Raw genomic sequence first — 24,541 nt, 5'->3', positions numbered from 1 at the left:
GTGCAGAATTAATCGATCGGGAGGTGTCAAAACCAAAACAAACCAAAGATTTCCGGTCGTTACATTGTCTTTGGCGTTTTGCATTCCTCATCTTTATGTACTCCTTGCTATAGGGATAGAATGAATAGACAGTCTTAAAAATATTCTGTCCATGTGTCTTTCCCTATTTATTCATGCTGACCCCACCCTGTGTCGGAACTCTGGCCTACATTTTTTACGAGCTGGACACAGATAGGCTAACCACAAATAAATGGCAGTACGTTTAGCTATATTTGTCCGCAGAAAACAGAAAAACTAATGATTATTAATTGTGGTATTAAGTTGTGCTGGCTTACTTAATTTAACAAGGTAATGCTGTAATGTTAAATTGAAAATACAAAATTTTGAATTTAAGTAAACATAGTGAAAGTTGCATTAATTCATATCCTAGAATCATTAAATTATTGGATATAAGTTACTGCCAGTTTATATGTTTACTTTTATATGAAGGATGTAGTGGGAAATAATGATGTTATAATAAATGCTAAAATGAAGAGCTTAAAAACTAAATATGTGTTTCTCTGTTTATTCAGAGACTGATGTGTTTATTTAATTTGGTTAGTCTTCTGTCCATGAAGTACAACTGAAAAGCATCACTTTCCATGGGGAGTTTATACTGAGAAAGATTAGGAAATACAAGATACATAGAACACATGGGACAACAGAGGTTGCCAATAGACAACTAAAGGACTGGTTATTAATTCATCCACCGCGATATACAACTTTTTCGAAGTCATGGTGAAGTTAGTACTCTTAATCTAAAAACAAAACAAAAAGACAGCACTTAAAGCAGCTCCTTCATTGTTGAACTTAGGAGACGGTCAAGTATTGACAGACAAAGGAAATTGCATTTGTTCAACAGAATGGGCAGTAAATTGTTTATCAGCAAGTTTCTCACGTCCACAAACAGAAGGGCAATCTATTACTGTTTGTCAGTTCCTTGTCAGTGTCAAATGTTGTTTTTACTAAAGATAAAATCTCTGCCATTGTTCCAAACTTTGCAAAGAAAACCCACTCTCACCGACTAAGCAGATCTATTTAAGCAGCAGAGTCAATGCCTGACTTCCAGGGATTTCACAATGTGGTTTCTCTTGCTTTTTATTTGCGTAATAATGCAACCTTATTGCTGCATTTGCAGCAATTCGTGTCCAAAGAAATGCGTCTGTGAATATTCAAAATCCGTGCAGTGTTTCCGGGTGCAAGCTGTTCCTTCCGGCATTCCAAAAGATGCAAGGAAACTCAACTTGGGATACAACCACTTAAAGGAGCTAAAGGTAAGGGCAATGGCACATGGGCTTTTCTACAGATCTACTGTGTGAATTAATGCTCTTGTATTTACTACAGGTTAAGTCACTCTGTCTAAACTATTACTTAAAAAAAAACAACTTTACGCACCGAAAGTATAAAAGTATGCATATTTATATATCATCCCGTTTTCATATATTTTAAGTAATTTAAATGTCATGTAAAACCATGATATGTTCATATACAAAAATATGAATTTTTGCATAGCACATTTCAGTTTTTTTTTTTTGCAGATATCAACAGAATGTTTTTGATTGTACCTGAGGTTTCTCTGTTATGGATTAAACAAAATGATAGAGGGAACAGGAATGTAGTATTTCTCTGGAGACCGTCTTCTTGTTCTTGACTTTTGGAGAGTGTAATGTAAATAAGATGGAAAAATTAGATGGCTGAAAACCTGTAGCACATTAGAAATCACAGCAATTCTTTATTTTTATTTTAAAATAAATATTATATTTTTATTTTATTTTATTCATTTTTTTGGGGGGGGGTGGTGCACATTAACGTGGTGAATGTGCATAATTGATTATGGTTCATACTGAATGCTATTACATGTTTTAAAGTGTTATAAGGTATTAATTTTTTGTTTGTCTCCCATGCCTTACACATATATTAGCTAAGTCACAGAAAGACTTCTGATCTAAATTTCATATTACCTAACATAAGTGTGCACGTGTAGACTAACACTTTTGAAACAATGTGCAATATATGAATTCCATACTTTGTGTTATATGCTTGCATATTCTTTTTTAATTTTTGTACAATTAGGTCTGCACACTGATATGTGATCAGTCTGATTCATATGTGATGTTAAAGGTTGCTTTCCCAATGATAACTTGCATAACTACAGCATTTATCACTCATTGGGTATATTAATCTAACTATGGATTTGATGCATAATTACTGATCTTTTTTGGTGCATTTCAGATCAGGGATTTCCATGGCCTGACAGGGCTGGAGGAAGTGATTGTGTCCTCCTGTGGAGTAGAGGTGGTGGAGTCTGGGGTGTTCAGGGCTCAGGGGAACATGAGAAGCCTGGAGCTCCAGAAGAACAAGCTGAAACATGTGCCACGTGGCCTTCCCCACAGCCTGGAGACCCTCAAACTGGGCAACAACAGGATCCAAGGCCTGCAGGAGTCCGCGTTTGAGGGCCTGAAAAAACTGCGGGTGCTGGACCTGCAGAACAACCTGATAACCAACCTGCGTGCCAGTGCTCTCTCCCCCCTGGTAAAACTGGAGTGTCTTTATCTGGACAGTAATAATATCGAGAGCGTGCAGGGCTCCCTCAAACTGGCTCAGCTGAACCTGCTGAGCATGGCGAACAACAAGATTCCCTCTCTGTCGTCGGCCTTCTTCACGTTGCTGCGGTCCCTTGCGACATTGCGGCTGACGGGGAATGGCCTCGTCAGAGTCCCACATGACCTCCCCCAGGCGCTGTCCTCCCTGAACCTGGACAGAAACCAGATTCGCTCCCTGAGGAGTCGGGAACTGGGCCACCTCCGCCACCTTGCCGCGCTGTCCGTGTCCCAAAACAAGTTGGTGTCCGTGGATGGGGGCCTGCGCCTGCCCAACCTGACGGTGCTGGAGCTGTCGGGGAACCACCTCCGGACGCTGCCCACCAGGGTGACCCCCAAGCTGGAGAAACTGGACTGCGGGCAGAACTCCATCCAGGAGATCACCTATCAGCAGCTCTCTGGGATGAGGCAGTTGAGGCACCTGTTCCTGGAGAACAACTCCATCCAGCACTTTGAGGCCAACGCCCTGAAGAACTGCATCCACCTGACCGACCTGGCCTTGGAACAGAACCTCCTTCCGGCTATTCCAGAGGGGTAGGGGCACATTCAGACTTTGCTCTTACAATTCTTTTCACGTTACAGATGTTGAAAGCGGTAGTTCATTATATGGGATTTGAAATGACAAGCTGCCTAAGTTTAAGAGAATTATAAGAGTTAGAATGCAAGCTGTTCTGGACTCAAAGGTGATCGTGCTCATATATCGTATATTCTATTAAGAATAAGCAAAACCATATTAATAATTTGAAATTTGAAGTCTGAAAGCAGGTTTGCCTTTTGCGTGTGTGTGCGCACATGCATGCATGCGTATGTTGCATTTTAGTGGACCGAAATACAAAAAAACCCTCAATATTTTAAGAAGAGCAAGAGAGAGAGTGAAATAGAGAGACAAACTAAGGTAGGAAACCTTGAAGTGGGAGAAAGAATTGGAAATGAAATGAATCAAATAAATAAATTATTGTCATTCTTAGCCAGAGAAATCTACGTGAGGCTAGTACAATTTAGTGGTTCAAACGTGTTTTGTTTGTTCATTTGTTTTTGTTTTCTGTTTGTGTTTTTGTTTCTTGACCACCCCAGTCTCCCCGAAACACTGGTTCGACTGGATTTGAAAGGGAACCGCATCGCAACGATCCGCGAACGGGAGCTGATTTCCCTCAAGCGCCTCCAGGTGTTGAATCTGCGCAACAACAAATTGTCCTCTCTTAGCCTGTCCGCACTGGAGTTGCTGCCTAGGCTGAGGAAGGTCTACCTGGATGGGAATCCCTGGAACTGTAGCTGCGAAATTATTCGGGTTAAGAGGAGACTGCTAGCTAGGAGGGTGGAGATTCGCACCGAGCTGTGCAATGAGCCGATTCGCGCGCCGGGAGACGACTGGCGCGCGTACCTCAGGGAGCAAGATAAGTGTGAGGAGTATATCCGAGAAACGGTTGTGGAGAATCAAGAAAAGAGCACTGTACAAATTGAGCAGACAGACAATGAGGAATACTATGACTATGACTCTTAGCATACTTTATGCATATTAAATATAGTCTTTTCAACAGCCTGTCGTGTTTCCATTTGTTTTGTTATGGAATAAACAAACAATTGAGTTTGCTTGTGAGCTGTGTAAGAAGGAAATACAAGTTTATGTTTTGCATACCATACATGATATACTAATGAATAATCTCCATTGCAGTCCATAATCACAACTAGCATTTTGTCATTTGTTTCTACTTAAAATACCAGTACTATTGTTGTTGTGTATTTGTCTCTTTTTTTGTAAATGGTTCTTTTTAATCTAACCCACTTCTTGGCTAATGTTTTATAAATGTAGTAGCTGGTTCGATTAACTTTACATATAACATTTCCTAACATTAAATGAGTTGTTCATTCTTTTATCTGACTATCATTGACTTAAACTTTTGAAAAATGTCCGCACTAAAGAAGAATCGATTAATGCACAATGATTGCATTTCATTAGATTATTGTTTCCTTTCGCAGAAACGGAGTAGGATTCGGTTTGAATAATGGCAACCAAGGAGTACCAATAATAGCATACAGAATTCTGAATTGTCATAATCGAATCTGTACTCAGTACACTAGCGCGGGATTTCCTCTAGATGGCGACAATTCTAAACTGTATTTTCCTTCTGTAGCTCTGCCCCCTTACGCACTTGGTCAGTATGTCCTATCACCGAGCTCCATGTAATCATGTTAGTTCAAAGTTTAAAGGTAAGAAGGAGGAAAAATGGCAGCCGGCAAACTGAGGTGTTGGCAATGAATTGAATGGCTTATCCGCGAGTATATTTGGCTACCCACGCCCGTCTCTTTAAAAAATTGGAATGCGGCATTGTGTGAATTCCTGATATATAAAAGGTTTTCGATTTAAGAAAGACTGTATGATGGCACTGGTGTACGAGTTCGTCTGGCGGATTTTGCATGCCCTCCTGCATCTACAACGAGTGCTCATCTCCTGGTTCCGAATCCGCCTGTGGAACTGGCGTCTCTGGAAGCGGGCTGTGGCGGCTCTGCTCGTGCCACTGGCTCTTGGTTTCCAGAACCATAAAAAGCTAGGCTCGTCTGCGGGCAAGCGGGGTCTCCGTCGAGTACGGTGGGGAGCGGACGGGAAATCTCTGGAGAAATTACCGCTGCACGTAGGCTTGCTGATAGTGGAAGAGGAACTGCACTACACAGACATCGCCAACCTGGTCGTCTGGTGCATGGCTGTGGGAATCTCTTATGTTAGTGTTTACGATAATCAAGGTAAGCTCAATCACAGCGTTTAGGCGATATCTATTGGACCTGTACTAGACCTGCATGCAATCAGTCTATTCTGAGAGCTGAATCAGCCAACGGTGTGAAAGTTGAAACAGAGTAGGAAGTGCTGTGTGAATTTCCTGATACGTATTGCAACACAGGCAATCATGTGAGCTAGTGCGGTACCCCTAATTAGACCGAAAATGCTAAAATGTTGGATATAGCTAAGTTAGATACAGTTTTTTTATTTTTTTATTTTTAATCAGTTTGATCAGTGTCACAAGTTAACCGTCATGTTTATTTGGTCCTGTCAGTTTGGAGATTAGCTTGCTACGGTGTTCTTTCCTAGCCACAGATTTGTTTTCCAGCACACAAATCTCCGTATGATTTACGCTCTGATAATTTTTAGTACACTAGCTAATCACTATCAGTAATGATGTTTGGTCGTTAACTCCTGCACATGACTTATGTGGTCTGATATCTTGTTCAGCAGTCGTTAGCATCAATCACTCTCGCTCCATCGTTAATTCCATATATAATAATTGTGCCAGTTATTGCCAGATCCACCTTAATATCAGCTGGCACGTGGGCGTCGGTGGTCTTCCCGTCTCTGTGCTTAAATACATAATTGGATCAGTAATTAGGCTTATGAATGCAGGTGACCGTGTCCTCGAGGTACCCTCAGCCTTTCACCTTTCACAGATATAAGGAATCTTTAGGGTTAGGACACTCCAGGAATAGAGTTGCTTACTGCTAGTCTTCCTAGGCAAATGCTTTTGAATTTGAAGGTGTGGGTTTCCTGTCAGTAAGCATACAATGAGGTATCGGTTTCTATTATACAGTACAATCCCACTCTACCTCTCTTTTCCAGCTTGAGACAATCAGTCCCTGGTATTCCAGTAGCTTTAGGTTTTCTTCCTTCTATCATAAGTGTATGTTATGTCCTTCTTAGGTTCTATACAGTCCAGCTATTGGTGCCTGAAAGCAACTGCAAAACAATTTCCTCTACAAAAAAATGAGCTGTGAGATTCAATTATTTGTAGCAAATGAAGCATATTTCTTATTGTATTTTGTGTAATATTGCAGTCTGAGTATTATTTCTGTTGAAAAGTTGGCAGTAACCAGTCTGCTTTACATGTCCTTGAATGTGATGTTGTAAACACTTCTGAAGTCTGGGACAGTGGCACAGTTCAGTTTCCCAAGAATTAGGCCTATTCTGCCTTTAGCCTGTTCAGTATTTCCCAATCTTATGAGAAAATGAGCTTGACGAATGGATTGCTTTTAATGTTATTCAATCCGCATTGTCCGTACCACAGTAACCACATTGATACTGTTCCTTTTAGTTTATTAAAGAAACGGCAACATTTTCAATGGCAAGAAAAGCAGTAAAAGAGAGCTAGTGCTTATGGATAGCTGGGTCAGACGCTTGGAAGTGCCAGACTCAGTGTGCGCGTGTGAATTATTCCCTCGGATCACATGATTGAAATGCCAGATTTGGCGAATGACTCATGTCTGGTATGAGCAGATATACTATAAAAAAAGAAGTAATTTGAGCAGTTTACAGAAAGCCTAAAATGCATCAGATGAAATAAAAAGACATTTTTTCTGGACAAGTGTCAGCCAAATAACTAAAGAATTGATAGGAAATAAAACATGCTCTGCTGAAGCCTATTTGTTAGTAATTGGGTGCTGATTCCCAAAAAACAGTGGAGAAAAACACAGACAGCTCTCTATAAAATTCACTTATGATATATTACATAAATGTATGAAGCACGAATGTTTTGCCCAGAGCCTTCCTCAGTGTGCTAAACATGCAAAAACTTTTCTCTTCACCGCCAAATAGCTAACCAAAAAAACATCTTAAATTATTTATGCAAAATATATATTTATATAAACATAATTTATATGAAATATGCATTTAAAATGTTCTTAAGGTGGAGAAGTCGTTGGCAGGGGACGGAACAGATCCCTAAAGATCCCTAATGCCTGTCAGAGTTCAAGACATTTTATTCAAATATATTCAAATGTATTCAAAGTTCTGATTAAATGCACATTTTCCTCAATGGAACTCCGGGGGTAGTGCTGTTGGTTTCGATTCCTACTTGCTGCCTTGCTGCTCGCTCTTTGGAAGTCGTTCATTTGCACCGTTGACATGAATCACAGTCCGGAACGTCTGTGTTTTGCTAAGGTCTCTTCAGAAGAAACAACTCCAGACTGATGGACGAAATTCTGAAGCAGCAACAGGATCTTCTGGGTCTTGACAGCGCCAAGTACCCTGTCGAGTTTTTGAACAACAAAAGTGAAAAACTGGACCATCAAGGTGGGTGGAAACATTGCCCTTTGTGAAAGTTAGATTAGATGGATTGTAAATTGTGTTGCTTTTGCAAGATTGCACTGCTTCGGTATGGGAATGCCACTCCCAGTCCTTTGTAGTTTGAGCCGTTCCAGGTCTTACTTAGAACCAGGGTAGTGTTCCAGGTGGGAACCACCCACAGGCGGCTGCACTGACCTGCTTCTCGTGAAACCCGGAAAGGGGCTCAAATTACTAGGTGTCGGGAGTTGTGATTTCCATCCCTGTAGTTGCTATTAGTTTGTGCTCACTGCTGGCGGGAGTTTCTATGTCATAAGTCGTATGTCTGTCCTAGCTCCAGGGGACAGGACTTCCAGAGGCAGGTTGAAGTTAGAAAAGTATCCAGTTTGGGGAGATTTAATGTGACTTTTCTGTTAGCTAATGCTACTCTGCCCTGATCACAAATACTGCAAGTCTAACAGCGATCTACTCCTGGGGGGTATTTCATGAAGCAGTGTTACTGAGTTAGCTGCATGACTGCTTTGGGTAAAACCCGAAGCAGCTCTATTTACTTCAGTCCATGTTCCAGATTTGGGAGGGTTTTGGGTTTCACTCAGTGCTGTTATCCAGCTAACTGAGTGATCCTGCTTTGTGAAATACCCCCCTGGTCTTCTCACGATCCAATTTTAACTTGTGTGTGGTGTGAAGGAATTTGAACACCCCTGTGTGAAACCGCTTACAGGCCGATCTGCATTCGCGTCTTCACCTGAGGTCAGGGGTCTTGGGCAATGACCGAAAGCTTGGGATGGTCTTAGGAGTGAGGTTTATCAGCTGAGATTTGAAGGCCCTCCACCCTGAGACTTATATCCTAAACCCTGAGAATACAGGGCTTCAGGGCTGCCTCCCTGTGATTGGTTGTGAAGCTTGTTTATCTGGCATACTGGTAGCCAAGGGGTTTCGCGAATATCAGTTGGACTGAACTGTCGGGCACTATTAAACTCACCGGCTCATTTGAATAAACCGTTGTCCGTTACCGTGTAGAGAGAAGAGTCCTCCAGTGTGTTTGTACAAAGACTGGCGGCACATGTTGGGTCCCATTCCTCACAGGTTCGTTGGAGCCTGAAGTTCACGAACAGGAGGAACCTGTTGAGGTAGTTCAGGCATCTTGCACAGGTTCCCTGGGAGCCTTCCTCTCGATCCATTACCAGCTGGGCGGAGACTGCAGGGTCGACCCAGGCAGCACTAGAGGGACTATATCTGTTGGATTGGGCTGAGATTACTTTGGGATCTGTCTGGAGGAGCTGTGACGTACCTCTGCAGTTACATCATCTAGCTACACAAGGACTGCCCAACCTTATTCCTGGAGATCTATTTCTTGTAGCTTTTCATTTCAACTCTAATTTGGCACACCTGATTCTTCTAATTAGCAGCTCAACAAGATCTCTAGCTGTTGAATGAGGTATGCTTTGTTGGGGTGAAAACCTACGCTACAGGGCAGTAGATCTCCAAGAACCTGTGCTAGAGGATGTAATGCATGGATGCAAAGCTTCTCATTGATGAGTGTTAATGCAGTGATATTTAATGCAGGCATCTGTCATTTAAAAATGCTGAGAGTCCACAGCACTGAAATTTAGTCAGCGCTTGCTGGTAAACTGGAACCGAGAAACCCAATACCAGGACTGTTGGCCCTTCTCAATAAGGTGTTTCAAATCAGTTTCAGCAGCAATGCGTGCGCAATGTCACATGACTGGCCGTGGTTTGTTTTTGCGCCTGCGAAGGCAGTCCTCGCGGGTTAATTAAGGAGCGGAGTGCATTCTCACAAGTTGTCGGCGTTTGGAAGTGTATGAACTGCGCCTTGAGCGAGCGAATCTGTCAAACAGCTCGTACGCACAGGAGCATATGGAAGAATAATGAGCTGGAGGTCGAAGCGTTCTCCTGACTGTGTTTAAGTATGCGCGATCCGTCGCCCTGTGGATGGTTTCCGTTTGAAACCTCGGGTGGTTTTGTTATTGGCACACACACATCCCTGAAATCTAGCAAATATTGCACCCATTAAGAGCCTGCAGTGTATCATTATTGTGCGCCATTGCGTATCTCTTGGAGCCACTTGCTGGAGCTGAAGCATTATTTAATGAAATATTGAGGAGAGATTCACCGGTACAGATGATGATCTGTGGGAACAGGAAGTGGGTGACGGAGCTGTGTCGTTGTTGCCTCCCCCCGTAGTGCTGTCATGCCAGGCGGTGGTGAAGGCCTTGTCTCCTGACGACGGGAGACCCAGCATCGTGAGGGCCGCCCAGGAGCTGTGCAAAGCCGTCGAGCAGAAGGAGAGGAGGTCCAAAGACATAGACGTCCACACGCTGGACTCTCTACTCAGAGGTAAGGATATATTCATTATCTTTATATATTATCTATGCATTCATTCTATATATCATTCTATCTCTATATATTATCTATGGTATTCATTATGTGTCATATTGGGCAACATGCCATTATGGTGCTAATATGGTATTTCCAAAGGACATTCTTATACAGAGTTGTAGTACTTACAGTAAACAGTGGTATTTAAAAAATGCACGGTGTTTTAGAAATTCTTTTCTAGTCCATTTTAAGGTGGTGAAATTCGATCGATTAAAAAAAAACTTTTTTACAGGACTCAGTGCGATCCTCGTGTTCTTCTGACCGCCAATTATGACTCTCACGCTGCATGTTGGGGAAAGAGCAGCGTAATAAAAAGAATTTCTTTATTTTTATGCTTTTTATGTGATGTGCTAGATAAAATTCTGCGTTTGAGGTCACGCTGAAACTTTCTTAAAAGACTTCAAAGCAGTGGTGCGTGATTAAAAGTCTCGGGTAATGAGAACCGAAGCCGGTTCCGTGCCAGATCTCTCAAGAACCGCTGAGCGCTGTCAGGAGTCCTGGGTCCACCTCAGCCCGCACCAGAATTAATTACCCGGTAATGCGCATTTAAAGTCCCAGGCTTCAGATCAAATATTTAGAAGGCTCTGTAAATCAAATCGATGCATTCGCAGAACACTAACCTCAATATAACATCCCTCCCCCCCGTTTAGATCAGCAGATTCTCCTTCAAGAGTTACAATGAGGTAATATCGGAGGTGGCGGGAGAGTGATCTGCGCGTCTCGCGCGAAAATTTCTTTTTACGTGCCGGTGTTTAAACGGGCCGTTTTTTTTTCTTCTCCGCGGCATCATCCTCTCTGATAACGAGGAGAAGTGTCTGGTTCGGTCTCTTGCTTTCCCGGCGATGTGCTCAGATGCATCTGAACTCGTATTCGGAACTGACGCGGAGGAGCCTGCCGCGTAGCTCATTTCAAACCTCATTTTAAAAAGGGATGAATAGAGGACCGCGATCAAAACGCTGTTTTCACTTAATGTGTATATATGTGTAGTTGATCAAGTTTATAAATTTGTAATATTTATGGCTGCAGTGCATTGTGGGAACTGTGTTTTGTTGTGCTCTGTTTGTACAGACTCTGCGCACATACCGGACCCGGACCTCGTTCTGAAGTTCGGTGCAGTGGAGAGCACCTTGGGTTTCCTCCCGTGGCACATTCGGCTATCTGAGTTCATGTGAGTGCCCCCCCCCCCCCCCCCCCCCCCACCCCCTCGCCCCTCTAACCTCACCTCTTCCCCTCCCTTTCCCAGAATCCCCCATCTAAGCAAAACTGCATCCCCAAACACGGGCGTCCAGTGTTTCAGAATTGTGTTTTGCTCGAATACGTTATTGCATTATTTATTTGCTATGCGCAGTCCCACATCATCAGTCGCGTACGGTAAGGTGTCTGTACCAGTAGCAGCGCGGAGACTATTGCCCTGTGCGGGACACCGTAGTTTAATTTCACGGGAAACAGCTGCACTGACATCAGATGGGTTGTAGCATCCATTAAACGCGGGGAAATTCCCCATGGCGAGCGTAGCCTTCAGCGAATATGGGGAATGAGTTCTGCTGCTGGAGCATGGCAGCAGTGAGCCTTGGATGTGTGTGCGTGTGCACGTGTGTGTGCGTGTGTGTCCGTGTGCGCTACACGCGTGTGATCAGTCATCCACATTCTCATGCCCATACGTCTATCTGACAGATCCTCTGGAGTTCACCTGCTCTAGGGGAGACTGGGAGAGAATAACAATGAGTCCTTTCTCCTTCAACACCACCACCTGCTTTGAATGCTGTGTGTGTGTGTGTCTCCACACCACCACCTGCTTTGAATAGTGTGTGTGTGTGTGTGTGCATCTGTGTGTGCATGTGTGTGTGTGCACACATGCGCCTGTGTGTCTATCATCGAGGTTCATCTGTGTAGAATGTCTGTGGCTCCATGTTCAATTGATGATACAGGTGTGATCCAGCATTGATGTTATGTCTGTTTAGAAGACTCAGTCAGCATAATCAGTTGCAACAGACACCAGTGTAGATAGGCTCTCCAGGCCCGGCAACCCGTTTCTGTGCGATTACCCATCATCCCCCAGTCTGTGCATTCTGAAGCTCCTTAAATGGATGTAATGGTGAATCCAGCTGAGAACAGTGTAGAGATCTGCCCCACAGAGATCTGTGTCAGCATCCAACTGGGTCAGTACTGACTGTGATTGGGAGTCCCATTACCAACTGCATAATTGGCCAGAACACTGGGCATCGGGCTTTCCAAATTGAGATAGAAAAACTACAGGCGAAAAGAATTGAAATATGCACGCCCCAAGTGGTCAGCAGTATAAATTATTCAGCACTGATATTATCGGAAGGCTAGTTCCTCATATGAACACTAGAGGGCAGGGTCCAGCCATAGAGGTGCTAACCACATGGCGGCCATTCATCTCCTGCTTTCCAGGAGGAGGGAAGGCGGATGAATTCGTGCAGGGTCAGGGAAAGGGCAGGCGGGGTGACGTACCCGCGCAGCGGTGGCGGAAACGCCGTGGCGTGCCCGTTTTTGAACAGCCCCGCACCCCGCCGCTCTCTGCTCCCGTCGCCATTGACGACCCCCCCCCCCCCCTCCTCTCTCTGTTTCCCCGCAGCTCCCTGCCCTCGCACACGGACGTCTCGTACGAGGACTTTTTCAGCGTGCTGAAGCGCTACTCGGCCTGCGAGCAGCGGCAGGGGAAGTGAGCCCCTCTCCCCGCGTTCGCCAGCGCCCGAAAACAAGCGGCAGCGACCTGCTGCGCCCCCCCACCCTCCCCCCCCCGAAACCCCTCCCACCGTGCCCCGCCCCCGTCCCCCACCTATGTGTAATTTCAGCTCCTCAAACAGAACGCAAGCCAGGAACACGTGCCATCTCCGCCCCCCTGCCAGAGCCAAGGTAACCACGCACACGGGGACCACCACCCGCTGGAGAGGTTCAGAGACTGAGGCGTCCAGGCCTGTGCCTGTTTAGAAAGGAGCGACCTGAGATTACCTGGAATGACTCTGTCAGAGACATGGTGAATACCCTTAACACGTTTTTTTGTGTCAGTTTGTAATTTAAGCGTATGGTATTCAAAAGATCAAAAAGTGAGAATCCTATTTAAAAATGTCTCTGGACATTACGGTTTGTCGGGGAACGACAATTATCTGTCGCTTTAAAAAAACAACGCATCTGTCTGTCTGTCCGTCTGTCTGGACGGAGCACGCAAGCGCTGTGTAGAGAACCCCTAGGTAATCCTCCGTGATCTGTGAGTCGATTCTGAATGTGGATATTTTCAAACATAGAAGTCAAAGGGGTTTTTTTTTGTGTGAGTGTGGAAGAGAATGAGAGCTGATCTGTTAATGGGTATTCTGCATGCATTGGATGTACTGGACAATTACATGGTTGTACGGTCATTCGGAGTGAGAGTAATGTTGTGTCTTAATGTGTCTCTCTGTCACTGCGTGTGCAAGCGCCCATCTCCCCCCGCCGCCAGCAATCTACACTAAATCTGCACTGAATCCGGGGACTCTAATCTAAAATGCATAGAAATGGTTCCGTCCATGACATTTTCCCCAGTAAACCTGTCTGAAATGATTAGAAACGCTGAAGAAATTTGCACAGACAGAAGAACTTAATATTAACAGATGTCAAGTAGCGACTGGTTTATTTTCTTTTTTTTTAACACACACCTTACTGGAGAGGCAAGTTACAGTACATCTCCAAATACACATGACTGTCTTAAGATGATTTCCTTCAGATTTTCATTTCGCATCGCCCAGTGTTGAATATCATTTGTGTTTGATTTGAAAAAGAATTCCACTCAAGTATTCCCTACTGTCTCGGGTTCAACGCTCCCAGCCATTCATTTCCAGTGTAGACACTAGTTAAGCATGTGTCAGGATGTCGTATCGCTTGGCCTCTCCCACTGTCTGTAGATGGCGATCAGTATGAACACCCAATAAACGCTACTGGTCCCTCTGCTGGCCAAGAACTGCTAATTAGGTTTGGACGGAATTTGTCTATTGTCTTTTTCATTTGGACATTATTGTTGCTTCTATTTCTATACCTACGGTGTAGAGTGGAATTGGCTGTATACAGTTTTTTGTATTATCAGGAAACGCTAAAACAATTGGGGACTGGGGATTCCTGAAGAAGCGTGTTTTGTCTTGTGCTCTCATTACCCATCTGTTTTGCCGTTTTATCAGTGGTAACATCTTTGACACCACAGCACTTAATCCTGGTCTGGTAATAAAATGTATGTTTTATTGTGTTTTTTAGTACTTGAAATCAGTTGCTACAGCGAAAGTTAAACTTTTTTTTAATGCCTAAGAAATTTCTCAGACGACATGCTTGAAATGGCAGCAGCATTTGGAGCTGTTATTTAAATCATTGAAAGGGCCTCCTATAACACGGGCTCAATGCACCTAAGCCAACGGAAAAGGAGCGTTAATGCACCATAATTAGCACAGATCTGGAGGTGTTTGGCTTCACCTTCCCGCATTTTCCTACCGGGAGCACCACAGTAAAGTAGTTCCTGTTAACGGGGGATTTATTTATTGGAGGCGATAAGAGCGTTTCCCCCGTTGTGCGACTGCGAAATGTAACCGCAAATTGCCGGAATGGCTGTGCTGCAAATTGCTTAATTTGACTCTAATTGAAAGTGTTGATCTGCTATTAAGACATTTCCCCCCCTCGTAGTCCCGGTAATTTTAACAGTTTACGACCAAAAAGTTTAGTTGAAGTATTTTCAGTTCTCCACTTACCAAAACTCCTGTTCTGTTGGAAGGCAGCTAAATTCTCGTGCGTAGTGGATTTCTGGCTTTAAATTAATATTGGGGGATGGGGAGTCTTGGTGTTTTTAAGAAATGCTGTTTGTGGTGCAAAATGGGAACGTCCTGCTTGGGGTGGCTTTTAATGATTTTACACACAGCTTTCCTAACTGCTGCACTACCATAAAATGACAAAAAACAGTTTGTTTCTATTGTACATCCTGTAATAACTTCTTCTCTCCCTTCTGGTGTTTCTTACATGTATTTCTCTCATGTTAGATGTAACAGTCAAAATGCTGCCTGTAATGACATTGCTTTTTCATACCTCAGCTGAGTGTCATGATTTGGTAACTGTGCTTCTGACTTGAGCGAGTCTTGTTTAAGCATATTGATTTTGCTGCAGACCCCAATCATACCCGATCAATAACTGAAATAGTGGCAGCACAGCTGTGATTGAACTTACCGTAGATTCATGTTATTCATGGTAATTCAAGGTCATAGTAATGCGCGAGACCATAAAATCTCAGTCGATCTTGGAATCGATTTTTCCAGCGAAGAAGTTCTTTGAATCTTCCACCAGGAAAGATTTGTATAAAATATGAGTACGCCGTTTCCATTTTGTAAAGAATTTTTTGATTTGCAAGGTTTTTGTCAGCTCTAAGCTCCTTAGAAAATTTATTAGCACTGAGCGTTTTGTCTGATTTTGAATAAACATGGCATTTAAACTCTGACAGTCATGGTTACGACTGTGGAAGATCATCTCCAATTCTGCTTTACAGTGCATTCAGGTTAGACTGGACGGATCCCCATCTCCCCGAACACATACAAGTGCTGCTCCACACACACACGCGCACACACACACACACACACACACACACACATGCCTATGCGTGCATGCGCCAACCATTTTAGAAGATGATGGCATAATGGCTTTTCTCGAGGAAAATGCAGCCAGGGGATTTTTAGTTTTTTGCTGATTTTAGATTTCAGTCCCCTTCCTGTAATGACATAATGTTGCCAGTTGTTTCTACTTGAAGCGATTCCCTCCTATGTCCGCTGTTTTCTCCAGCTGGTTTCTGCACACTTTCAAACGACAGGCTGTAGCTGACTTAACAAATTTCAGAGCTAAAATGTTCTTGTTGTATCTAAAAATAAGAAGACAACTAAAATTTTAGAAGGTGCAAAAAAAAGGACAGCAGTTTTGCGATTGGAGATATGTTTTTTGCTCTTGGCTTGGTTAGGTGAAAACAAAAAACAGTGAAGATGCCAAATAAAGGAAGCCCTCGAATGCATGCTGGGAAATGTCCTTGGCATCATCATATGTGTATGTGGGCTGAATAATCAGTCTCTTTTAAAAAATTTGATTCATTTGAAAAGGATCCAGATTTTATTTATTAATTTTCCTTAAAAGCTCGCCGATTTGGAGTGTGCCGCATTATTCCATTTACACTTTGTTGTCATCGCACAAAGCGCAGAGACCTTTTGGCTCTTGAAAGGAGCTAGCAGCCACCCTCCTTCACGATGTTAGCCGCGAGCTAAAACATTCATTGTAAATAAAATAAAGGATGTAAACACATTACGCAAACGAAGGTAATAGATCAGGGATACTCAGATCTGGCCCTCAAGGCCCGCGGCACTGCTGGTTTCCATTCCTGCCCTCTAATCATTTAAACCCGGGGCACCGGGGGAGTCGAATCTCTGGCCAGTCGGTGGCATTAATCGATTAATTAACTAGGCATCAGGTAGAGAAGAAAAGCCAGCCGCACTCCAGGCCCTGAGGGACAGATTTGGGCATCCCTGTAATGGATTATAAAGGTGTTCTTTTCGCAAGATGCTGCTGCTGCTCCTTTCGCGGGAGCGTTTCAGCTCTTGGTCTCGGCCTCGGTGCTGTGGAGATGGCGGAGAGTGAGCGTGAGCATGAGAGAGGTGTGCGTCTGTCCGTGGTGCCAAAGCCACCGTAGGAACGGGGGTGAAGCGTATGTGAATGTGTCTCTTTGTCTCTAGTGCTGGCCCCCCGCGTCCCCGGCAGGACCCGCTGTTCCGTTTGTGTCCGACTGTAAATACTGTGTAGAAGGGTTTTTAAACAAATTAAGAGTCTACAATATAAAGATACCTGTGTACCTATTTTAAATGAACCATGATGAATAAAATGGGGAAGAAAAACTAGCTAAAAGCTCATCGACTCCCTGTCTCTCTAACACCTGTTTCAAGGTCAATTTTTTTTATTTTTTTTTTAAAAGCATAAAACCAGTGGAATTAGTTTTATTGAGCAGCCTCCATCAACCTTTCTATCCGCTGTATCTGGGAATTAAAGTTAACTTTTTAAACATTTTACTGCCCATTTAAATAAATTTAATTGTTTTCCCCTAAATTAAAACTGAAGCCGCTCTTGAGTCTAAGTGGTGTCTGTGGAACACAGCCAGCCAACATTCCACTTAAACTGCAGATGCCTCTCTCTCTTACCTTTGTGTTGTCCCACTCTGCATTTTTCTGCCTAATGGAAATGGTCTGAACAGCTGTTGCACCCTTACCTACCAGATATCCCTGGCCTTATCTGCAGCAGTACCTCCCTACCCTTACGCACACACACACACACACACACACACACACACGTTCACGCAGTCACACACTCGCAGAATGCCCCATGGTTGACCCCCACCGAGTAGTTCAGGCAGGATGATTGGATTCCCCACTGACAAATGATCCAGAAGATTCTGGAGATTGGTTCGTTTTCCCTTCCCTCACTCATTCTTGCTTGAAGAGATAAGGACTCAAATCCATCACAAAAGAAAGAAAAAGGAAAGAAGAGAGAGACATCATGTGGAAGTATAGAGTCCTCTAGATAGACTAGGAGAAGAAAGCATGATTTGTGCTTAAAAGACTGTGTATAGCTCTCGTTTGATTAGAACCAAAACAACAAACGTGACATCAAGACAGCAGCCCACAACAAATGCATGATAATTTGGCAGTTTCTGAATGCAGCGTACCCCACAGGTCAGGCCTTGCCTTCGCCAGCATTATCGCAGTAGTACTGGAGAACAGGGTCAGTGATGATAATGCCACACCCTTAGCATGTCTAATGATTAGAATTTATTATTCGTTAATAAAGAAAAATGGAAAGTTGAACAACCCAAGGCAGTAATTAAAATGCACATTGCTAAAGTTAAACACGAAGCAATCCGTTACCCCCAACTCCAAAGTCTCTGGAAGCGAGCTACTGATTATCTCATTCATGAAGGGGTGTGGGTGCTCTGCCATGCACACTGCAGTGCACACAAAAAAAGCCTTTATTACCGAGATATCAGATCTCTGCATGTGTGAGAGGACAGATCCTCAGGTTCCTTTGCTTGGGAACAGATGTGTGGGATTGTTTCGCGGGCTATGGAGGATTGAAGTTTTTCCCGAAAAACTATCTTACAGCGAGGGGTACAATAACATCTTCACCCAGATGAAACTTCCCTTCCGCCTGATTGTGTCAGGCCCGCTGCAGTTCAGTGGAAAATGCGAGTAAAGGCCGTTAAGTATTCTGTTTGTTTTCAGTCCGCTGCTGGGGAGATCAGGTGGAGTTTGACGGATGTCAGTTCAGATGTGCGCCTCGACATGACGGCTCGATCCTGGTTTCGGGAACGCAGTCGTATCGCTGTGATGTGCTGCAGCGCGACGGCGGCATTATGCAAGGTTGTTCTGTGAAATATTACATCATCTTCCCTATGCAGGGACACGGAAAACGAATGTGTAGATGCTCCGAAGCCTGCGTGACGATATTAGACCTCAAAAATAAATATAAAAATTGTTTTTGTTTTTTACAGTGTATTACTTTAATAAGCAATTCTATGGTTAGAAAGACTCGATGCGGTTATGAAGAAAAGCGGGACTGACAAATTCAGCCGCTTGAACGAGCTCCTGCAATTCTTGCCGTTTTTAATGACACGACCATTTGTCTATTTTTAGAGCTGTAGAATCAGGCCTTTTTAAAGCGGGTGTTTGTCTCAGCAAACTAAGCAATAGTTGACGCGTGCAGCGGCACCGTGTGTCTCTTCTCTCGACAAACAAGATAAATGCTGCTGTGATGCATCGCAACGCCGCACAGGGCTTGAAACTGGAAATGGAGTTTGGCTGCAGCCCATAGCTTTTTCAGTCATGGGCGACATCTATTGACATTGATTGATAATCTCGAAGGACCTTTATTTGCTGTAGTAATGATATCTTATACTCGCACCCAAGATTAAATATGAACAAAAAAAAAGAATGAAAGAAATCAATGACTCGATGCTACATTTATTCAGACCTGCTTTGATGATGCGATTAAGTCATAGCATGCAGGAAAAGCAACCATGAATGATATCCACAATAATAATAAAAAAAATTGATTCTCTTTCCCTTGCTCGGTTGTGCTGATCATATTACTGCCATACAAATATGATGGCTTTTCTCCGCAGCACAGCACAACACACACACGCGTGCACACACACTCACACACGCACATACAAAGGCCTGTCATATAGCTTGGCCAAAAAAAAAACCAGCAAGGAGATGTTCACTGTTGCGGTACAGTACTTTCCACGGCAGTGCAATTTCTTGCATCTGGTAAGATGGCTATCTGAACAGACAGAGGTCCACAATAACAAACAAGTATATAACAAGAGGGTAAATTAATCAGCACACTGATTGAATAAAATTGTAATAACTAAGTACAGTAATCGGGATACTGCAATAACTGGCAACAGGGTGAGAAGGAGTATATACACTGAAAAGAAAGCAGAAGTAAACAGTGTTATGGGATGTAAAGCACCTGAACATGTAAATATGGGGTAACAGTATCTGCACACAGTATCAATGAGAATACAGTACCTGAACACAGAATTAAGGAGAGTACAGTATTAATGTACATAGTTAAGAGAAGCACAGTACCTGACTACTGAACTAAAAGAAGCTGAGCACCTGAACACAACAATTAAATGAAATACTAATTCCCAACCACTTAATCGGAGGGAAAACAGTAGCTGTACACAGAATGATTACGCTGACTGAACGCTAATATAGAGGATGCACAGTAAGTGCTGTTTCCTGGTCCGGAACAAAGAGATGCTAGAATCTCTGTCTCTGAGCACGGGGTAGAATACCCACGGGCAGCTGCAGGAGCAGTACACGGAAAAGAGGAAGTCATTGAGATGTGAAACAGCTATAGGCTCATAAATACCTTCCGAGAGAGCCTGCACGCGTGCGAGAGTTCTGCGCGGAACCAAAACGCGTGACCCCCCTCCATCACCAGACGCGGCGCTGAGACCGGCGCCGTCTCTCCCGCGCTGTCACAGACAGCCGACGCGGGCCACAAACACCGCTCCTCCTCCCTGCTCAACTGTTTCCATGACAACTCGGAAAGGTGACAGAGGGGAACGTGTGTTTCTCTACGGAAATGTCACGCCGATCGAAACGCGGCATCTGCTCGAACCCCATGTCCTCTCCCTCATCACCCTGAGCCACGGACTAATTAGAAGCTGTTGTCGTCGGACAGAAAACCAAACATTTGCGATGCGCTCGAGGTGAACAGCACCAGTCACAGACCTGATCTGAATGAATTGCTACACGGAAACGCTCAATTGAATCACGTGCGCCGAAGGGCTTAACCGCAAATGGCTCGTCTTATGTGGCACGATCTGGAAAACCGCGCGAGAATTTGCTGAAATTGCCCGTGAATTATGCAAGAACGGCTGTTGGGTGTATTCAAATGAGTCCCTTAACCATAAGCTCTTATTCTCGTTAGAAGAAAAAAAAAAAAAAACTGAAAGCATGCCCGATTAGAACTTTGGACGAACTGCGTCCCTCGCCATTTCTGGCTCCGACTTTAGGGACAGGGAGCTGGGTGCCGTTTGCACCCGGAGGCTCCCGCACTTTACCGCGCGGCGTCTGCCCGGACCCTGAACATCTGAGAGCTGACTGCGTGGTAAAGGGGGGCTGTGGCCGAGCTTCTGAGCACAGCCATCAGCTCGTCACTGTGAATGATTCCCTTTCTCGAAATGCGCCAAACGTCTCTCCACGGAAACCCGAGGTGCGGGGTATTTTCGCGAAGATTAGAGACTGTAGGAAATGTGGCATTAAGTTACGGTCCGCAGCCTTTTGTCTGAGAGGTTAACGCCTGACAGATATTCATTTTAATAAGGAGCCAGAGGTGGGTCGCTTCAGTGGACAATGGTCCTGATTTTGATCTTCAGTGGGAAATCTCCTGATGTCTCTCAACATTCTCAGTTAATTGAAGCTCACATATAAATCTTTTATGAGTAGTGATCTGCTCCATGGGCTGTGCTAGCTAGCAATCACCTTCAAATAGCGACTCAACTTTTCACAAAATTTTCGACTCCGTTTCATCTACTGTGACAGAAAGAGTCATGGGCCCCTGAGTGGTGTATCCAGCAGGGAGGGGGTACTTGCTCTCAAGTGATGCGTGTTCAAATTCAGACCCAACTCTACTGACCATGTTGGTGCCTGCAGGGTGATGCATAATTGGACATAGAGCTGCATAATTGTACATGAACCCTTTTCCGGGAGGACCGCACTGGTTACTGTATGCATATGGAGCATGCTGATTGCAGAGCCTGTTTGACCAGGGGCAATTGAGTTCCTGTAATGAGGCTGAGTGCAACCCTCTGTTCTTGGGGAGCACAATCAGTGGCACCGGGGGGGGGGGGGGGACGATTCCAAGGGCCCTGATTGACAGTGGCCCTCAAAAAAAGAATAGTGCTGTAATTGTGCGGGGACAGGGTGGCCTGGGGTTGGTGGAGCCCGATGTGAGATCTTTTCATGCGGTCCAAAATCCCAGGAGGCACCCCCGGGCGCAATGACCAATTATGTTTGTGCTGTGGGGCTCCCTTCCAAAAGCCAACACTGGCACAGTTAAGATTTGATTCTGAACTGCAGGGCACCGCACTGCAAAAAAGGGGGGAATGATTTTGCTGGGTATGCCCATCCAATATCCCAGGGCAGGCAGTTCCTAAAGTAAGGTTCTCGTCTTCTTAATCGAGACATGAATGTGCTCGCCTTTTTGGGTTACTGAGAACCCAGTACATCGCAACTCACAGATCTCTCTGTTGTGGGATGTGTGTTCCGAAAAACAGGAATTTTTATTTGCTTTTATGACTCAGAGGGATTTATAATCCCGTAAATGCTCTTGTAAACTCTCTAATGTAGTTTTTGTACTGAGTGTTTTCTTTGTGTTAGTGTGCAGTACTCTGTACAAGGGTCCAGCACCAGTGTATCACTTGGGATTTTAACCCGCACATTGAATTTCAGAAACGTAACTTCAGAGGCACATAAAACAACTTTTGTCTTGTATTCATATATAAATCCTTACTCCTGTACTCCACTACTGCACTGTAACCATCTGCCATAAAAAATTGTTATGTTTCTTGGATAGATATCTTTTTTATGATGTATAATTACACGCTTATGATCAACAGATGAAGCGCTCCATGGATCTTGTTTTTAATGGGATGTCTTCATAAGAGCATTTCCCAGCGACTGATGCATTAGTCAGTAGTCTGGTATAGGTTTGTAGAACAGTTCTGAGCTGAGAATCTGCAGGAACATGGACATCAATCTCCCCAGAAGAGAACATGAGGAATCTGAAAAGGGGCAAAGATGGGAGATCAAAGATTTCAGGTGATGTTTGCTGCATGGAATGCCTGCTGGAACTTGGAGCATATTGTCTAGTGTGGCTGGCGAACTGTTCTGAACATCAGATAATCAACTCCAACTCCAGATTTCCAGCTAGCTATTAACTTGAACGATGCACCTGACTAATTATCTTTTCTATAACATCCCAGTTGCCTGACCTGGAGCCTGTTGGACCTGCCATTTGGCAGGAGAAATGAATGCATACTGGTTTGAGCACGTCCACTGCCAGAGAGAACGTAATTATGCAGAGATTGTACTGCTCTCAAAATTGCCGTGGTTTGTTTTGATGAGGCTATTGCATTTTTAAAAAGAGCTTATTTTTTTGCTACACGCTCTGGACTGCGATCGATTCCCGCGCTACGACGGGCCGGATAAATCCACCCAATTGTCTTTTGAGCCCCAGCACAAAGCCCCGTTCTGCCTTCTCCATGGCCTCTCACGAGTATCGGCGGCCCTTCGCCAGTCCCCGTCCGTAGCGGCTCACAGCGCGCGGAGCGTCGCCTTTATCTCGGTGAAAAGCAATCTGTTCTCGGCTAATTCCGCGTCTTCTCTTCTCCCGCATTCACCGCTGACCGCTTCTGTTCTGGAAATCTGCGGAAACTAATAAATCATACAAAGGGCCCATTGCCACGGCTGAATGTCATGAGTCCCGGCACTGTTATATTTTGGAATTTCTTTTCATTCACAGCGCAATCATTTGACTACAGAATCATCAACTACAGACACAGAGAGATGAGTGAAAACGGCACTGTCTGAGCATGAGGTTGAATAGCCTCAGGGAATATTGCAACTGTAAAATGTATGCATTGTGCTAAGTTTTGGATCTTTTTTTTTTTGTTGCCATATTTTCTGCTGAAATATCTGGTTGACAGCTTTAACGTGCATTATCTTAACCGCTTTTCTGAATTTTTCTAAAACTTATCAATTAACAAATTTAATGGTTCCACATACTGAAAAGTAACAGTATTCCTCACAAACTTCTAGCCTGAGTTATCTTGTCTCAACTGTACTGCACTAATTATTATTTCATGAAGGGCATAAAATGCTGTTTGATTTCAGATACACTGGAATATGAAACATTGATGTTTCAGTACAGAATGTGAGGGCGAGGGAGATATTTTGATTAGAACCACTGCTGCCCTCAACAGTTAAACTTCTGACAACAATTTGGAGCTAGCGGTTGCTAAGCGATGCGGTTCGGATGAAATGGTGCAGGGATGAACGTGACGAGCCAATGCCCTCGGATATATCAGACAGGGCTTCAGCAAAAAGCTATTCAGCTGTGAGTGGAGCTTAAACAGGTGGACTCAGCCACTCTAATGCAGTGCAATGTTGATATATGAATTAAAGAAATGTACATTCTGCTTCCTGCTCAGAAACTATGAGCTACTTCATGCTGATTCTCGTAGAAAATTAAGTGCTTTGGTATGCTTATATTCAAGAAAATTCCGTTTTTTAATACCATGGTTTCAAGTGGTTTTATATTATGACCAGTAGCCTACGTATTTGCAGACAACAGTTTAAGCTGAGTGCCTGTTGTAGTCTGTGGGCCACTTTGATCTGAATGCTCAATGCATCCCTATGACAGAATACAGAGTCTTGCTTGGAAAGCAATCATGGAATTGTTAACAGTCATTAGACTTGTTAACACGTGTTGATTTATACAAACAGTGATATCAACTGCTGTACTATTAGGAAACGTGATTGCATTTCAAACTTAAGACAAGTCATTTCAAAGGACTGATGATGATTACGATTCCATTTTGATTAACTTATTAAAATTTGAGTATAACATAAAATTAAATTTCAATAAGCTTCCCCCCTCCAAAAAATACATAAACTGCTATATGATTGTATAGTGCTTCATATATTTAAGTATATTTTGTACATAATTTGGTACTTCCCTAAAGCAGCACTTGAGAATCACATTTATGAGCTCATGTGCAAAGGAAATAAAGATATAAAATAAATGTATCTTCAACTTTTTCAACATTCAAGCTACTCTTCCTCAGCAATATTTATTACTTAAAGAGTTAATAATAATAATAATA

The 24,541-nt window shown here is 43.7% G+C and overlaps 2 protein-coding genes across 3 annotated transcripts; both read left to right on the top strand.

Moving 5' to 3' along the window:
• The first annotated feature begins 109 nt into the window (after positions 1 to 109).
• On the top strand, positions 110 to 4,511 carry LOC118229929 (nephrocan-like). Of its 2 annotated transcripts, none has more exons than XM_035422469.1 (4): positions 110 to 348; positions 1,227 to 1,313; positions 2,272 to 3,173; positions 3,714 to 4,511. In XM_035422469.1, exons 3-4 carry the CDS (start codon positions 2,371 to 2,373, stop codon positions 4,138 to 4,140), a joined length of 1,230 nt encoding a protein of 409 aa, XP_035278360.1. In that variant the 5' UTR covers positions 110 to 348; positions 1,227 to 1,313; positions 2,272 to 2,370; the 3' UTR covers positions 4,141 to 4,511. The 2 variants fall into 2 exon arrangements, with proteins under 2 accessions (XP_035278360.1, XP_035278359.1); XM_035422468.1 differs by having other exon boundaries at positions 1,178 to 1,313.
• A 312-nt stretch (positions 4,512 to 4,823) lies between these two features.
• Positions 4,824 to 16,985, top strand: nus1 (NUS1 dehydrodolichyl diphosphate synthase subunit). The gene is made up of 5 exons (XM_035423622.1): positions 4,824 to 5,378; positions 7,561 to 7,692; positions 9,889 to 10,041; positions 11,152 to 11,251; positions 12,683 to 16,985. Exons 1-5 carry the CDS (start codon positions 5,015 to 5,017, stop codon positions 12,771 to 12,773), a joined length of 840 nt encoding a protein of 279 aa, XP_035279513.1. The 5' UTR covers positions 4,824 to 5,014; the 3' UTR covers positions 12,774 to 16,985.
• Positions 16,986 to 24,541: the final 7,556 nt, after the last annotated feature.

The sequence above is a fragment of the Anguilla anguilla genome, chromosome 6 (genome assembly GCF_013347855.1).
Source record: "Anguilla anguilla isolate fAngAng1 chromosome 6, fAngAng1.pri, whole genome shotgun sequence".
In the NCBI taxonomy this organism is placed as follows: Eukaryota; Metazoa; Chordata; class Actinopteri; order Anguilliformes; family Anguillidae; genus Anguilla; species Anguilla anguilla.
The sequence above is the reverse complement of the archived record's forward strand: the minus strand, read 5'-3'. Positions and strand labels throughout refer to the sequence as shown.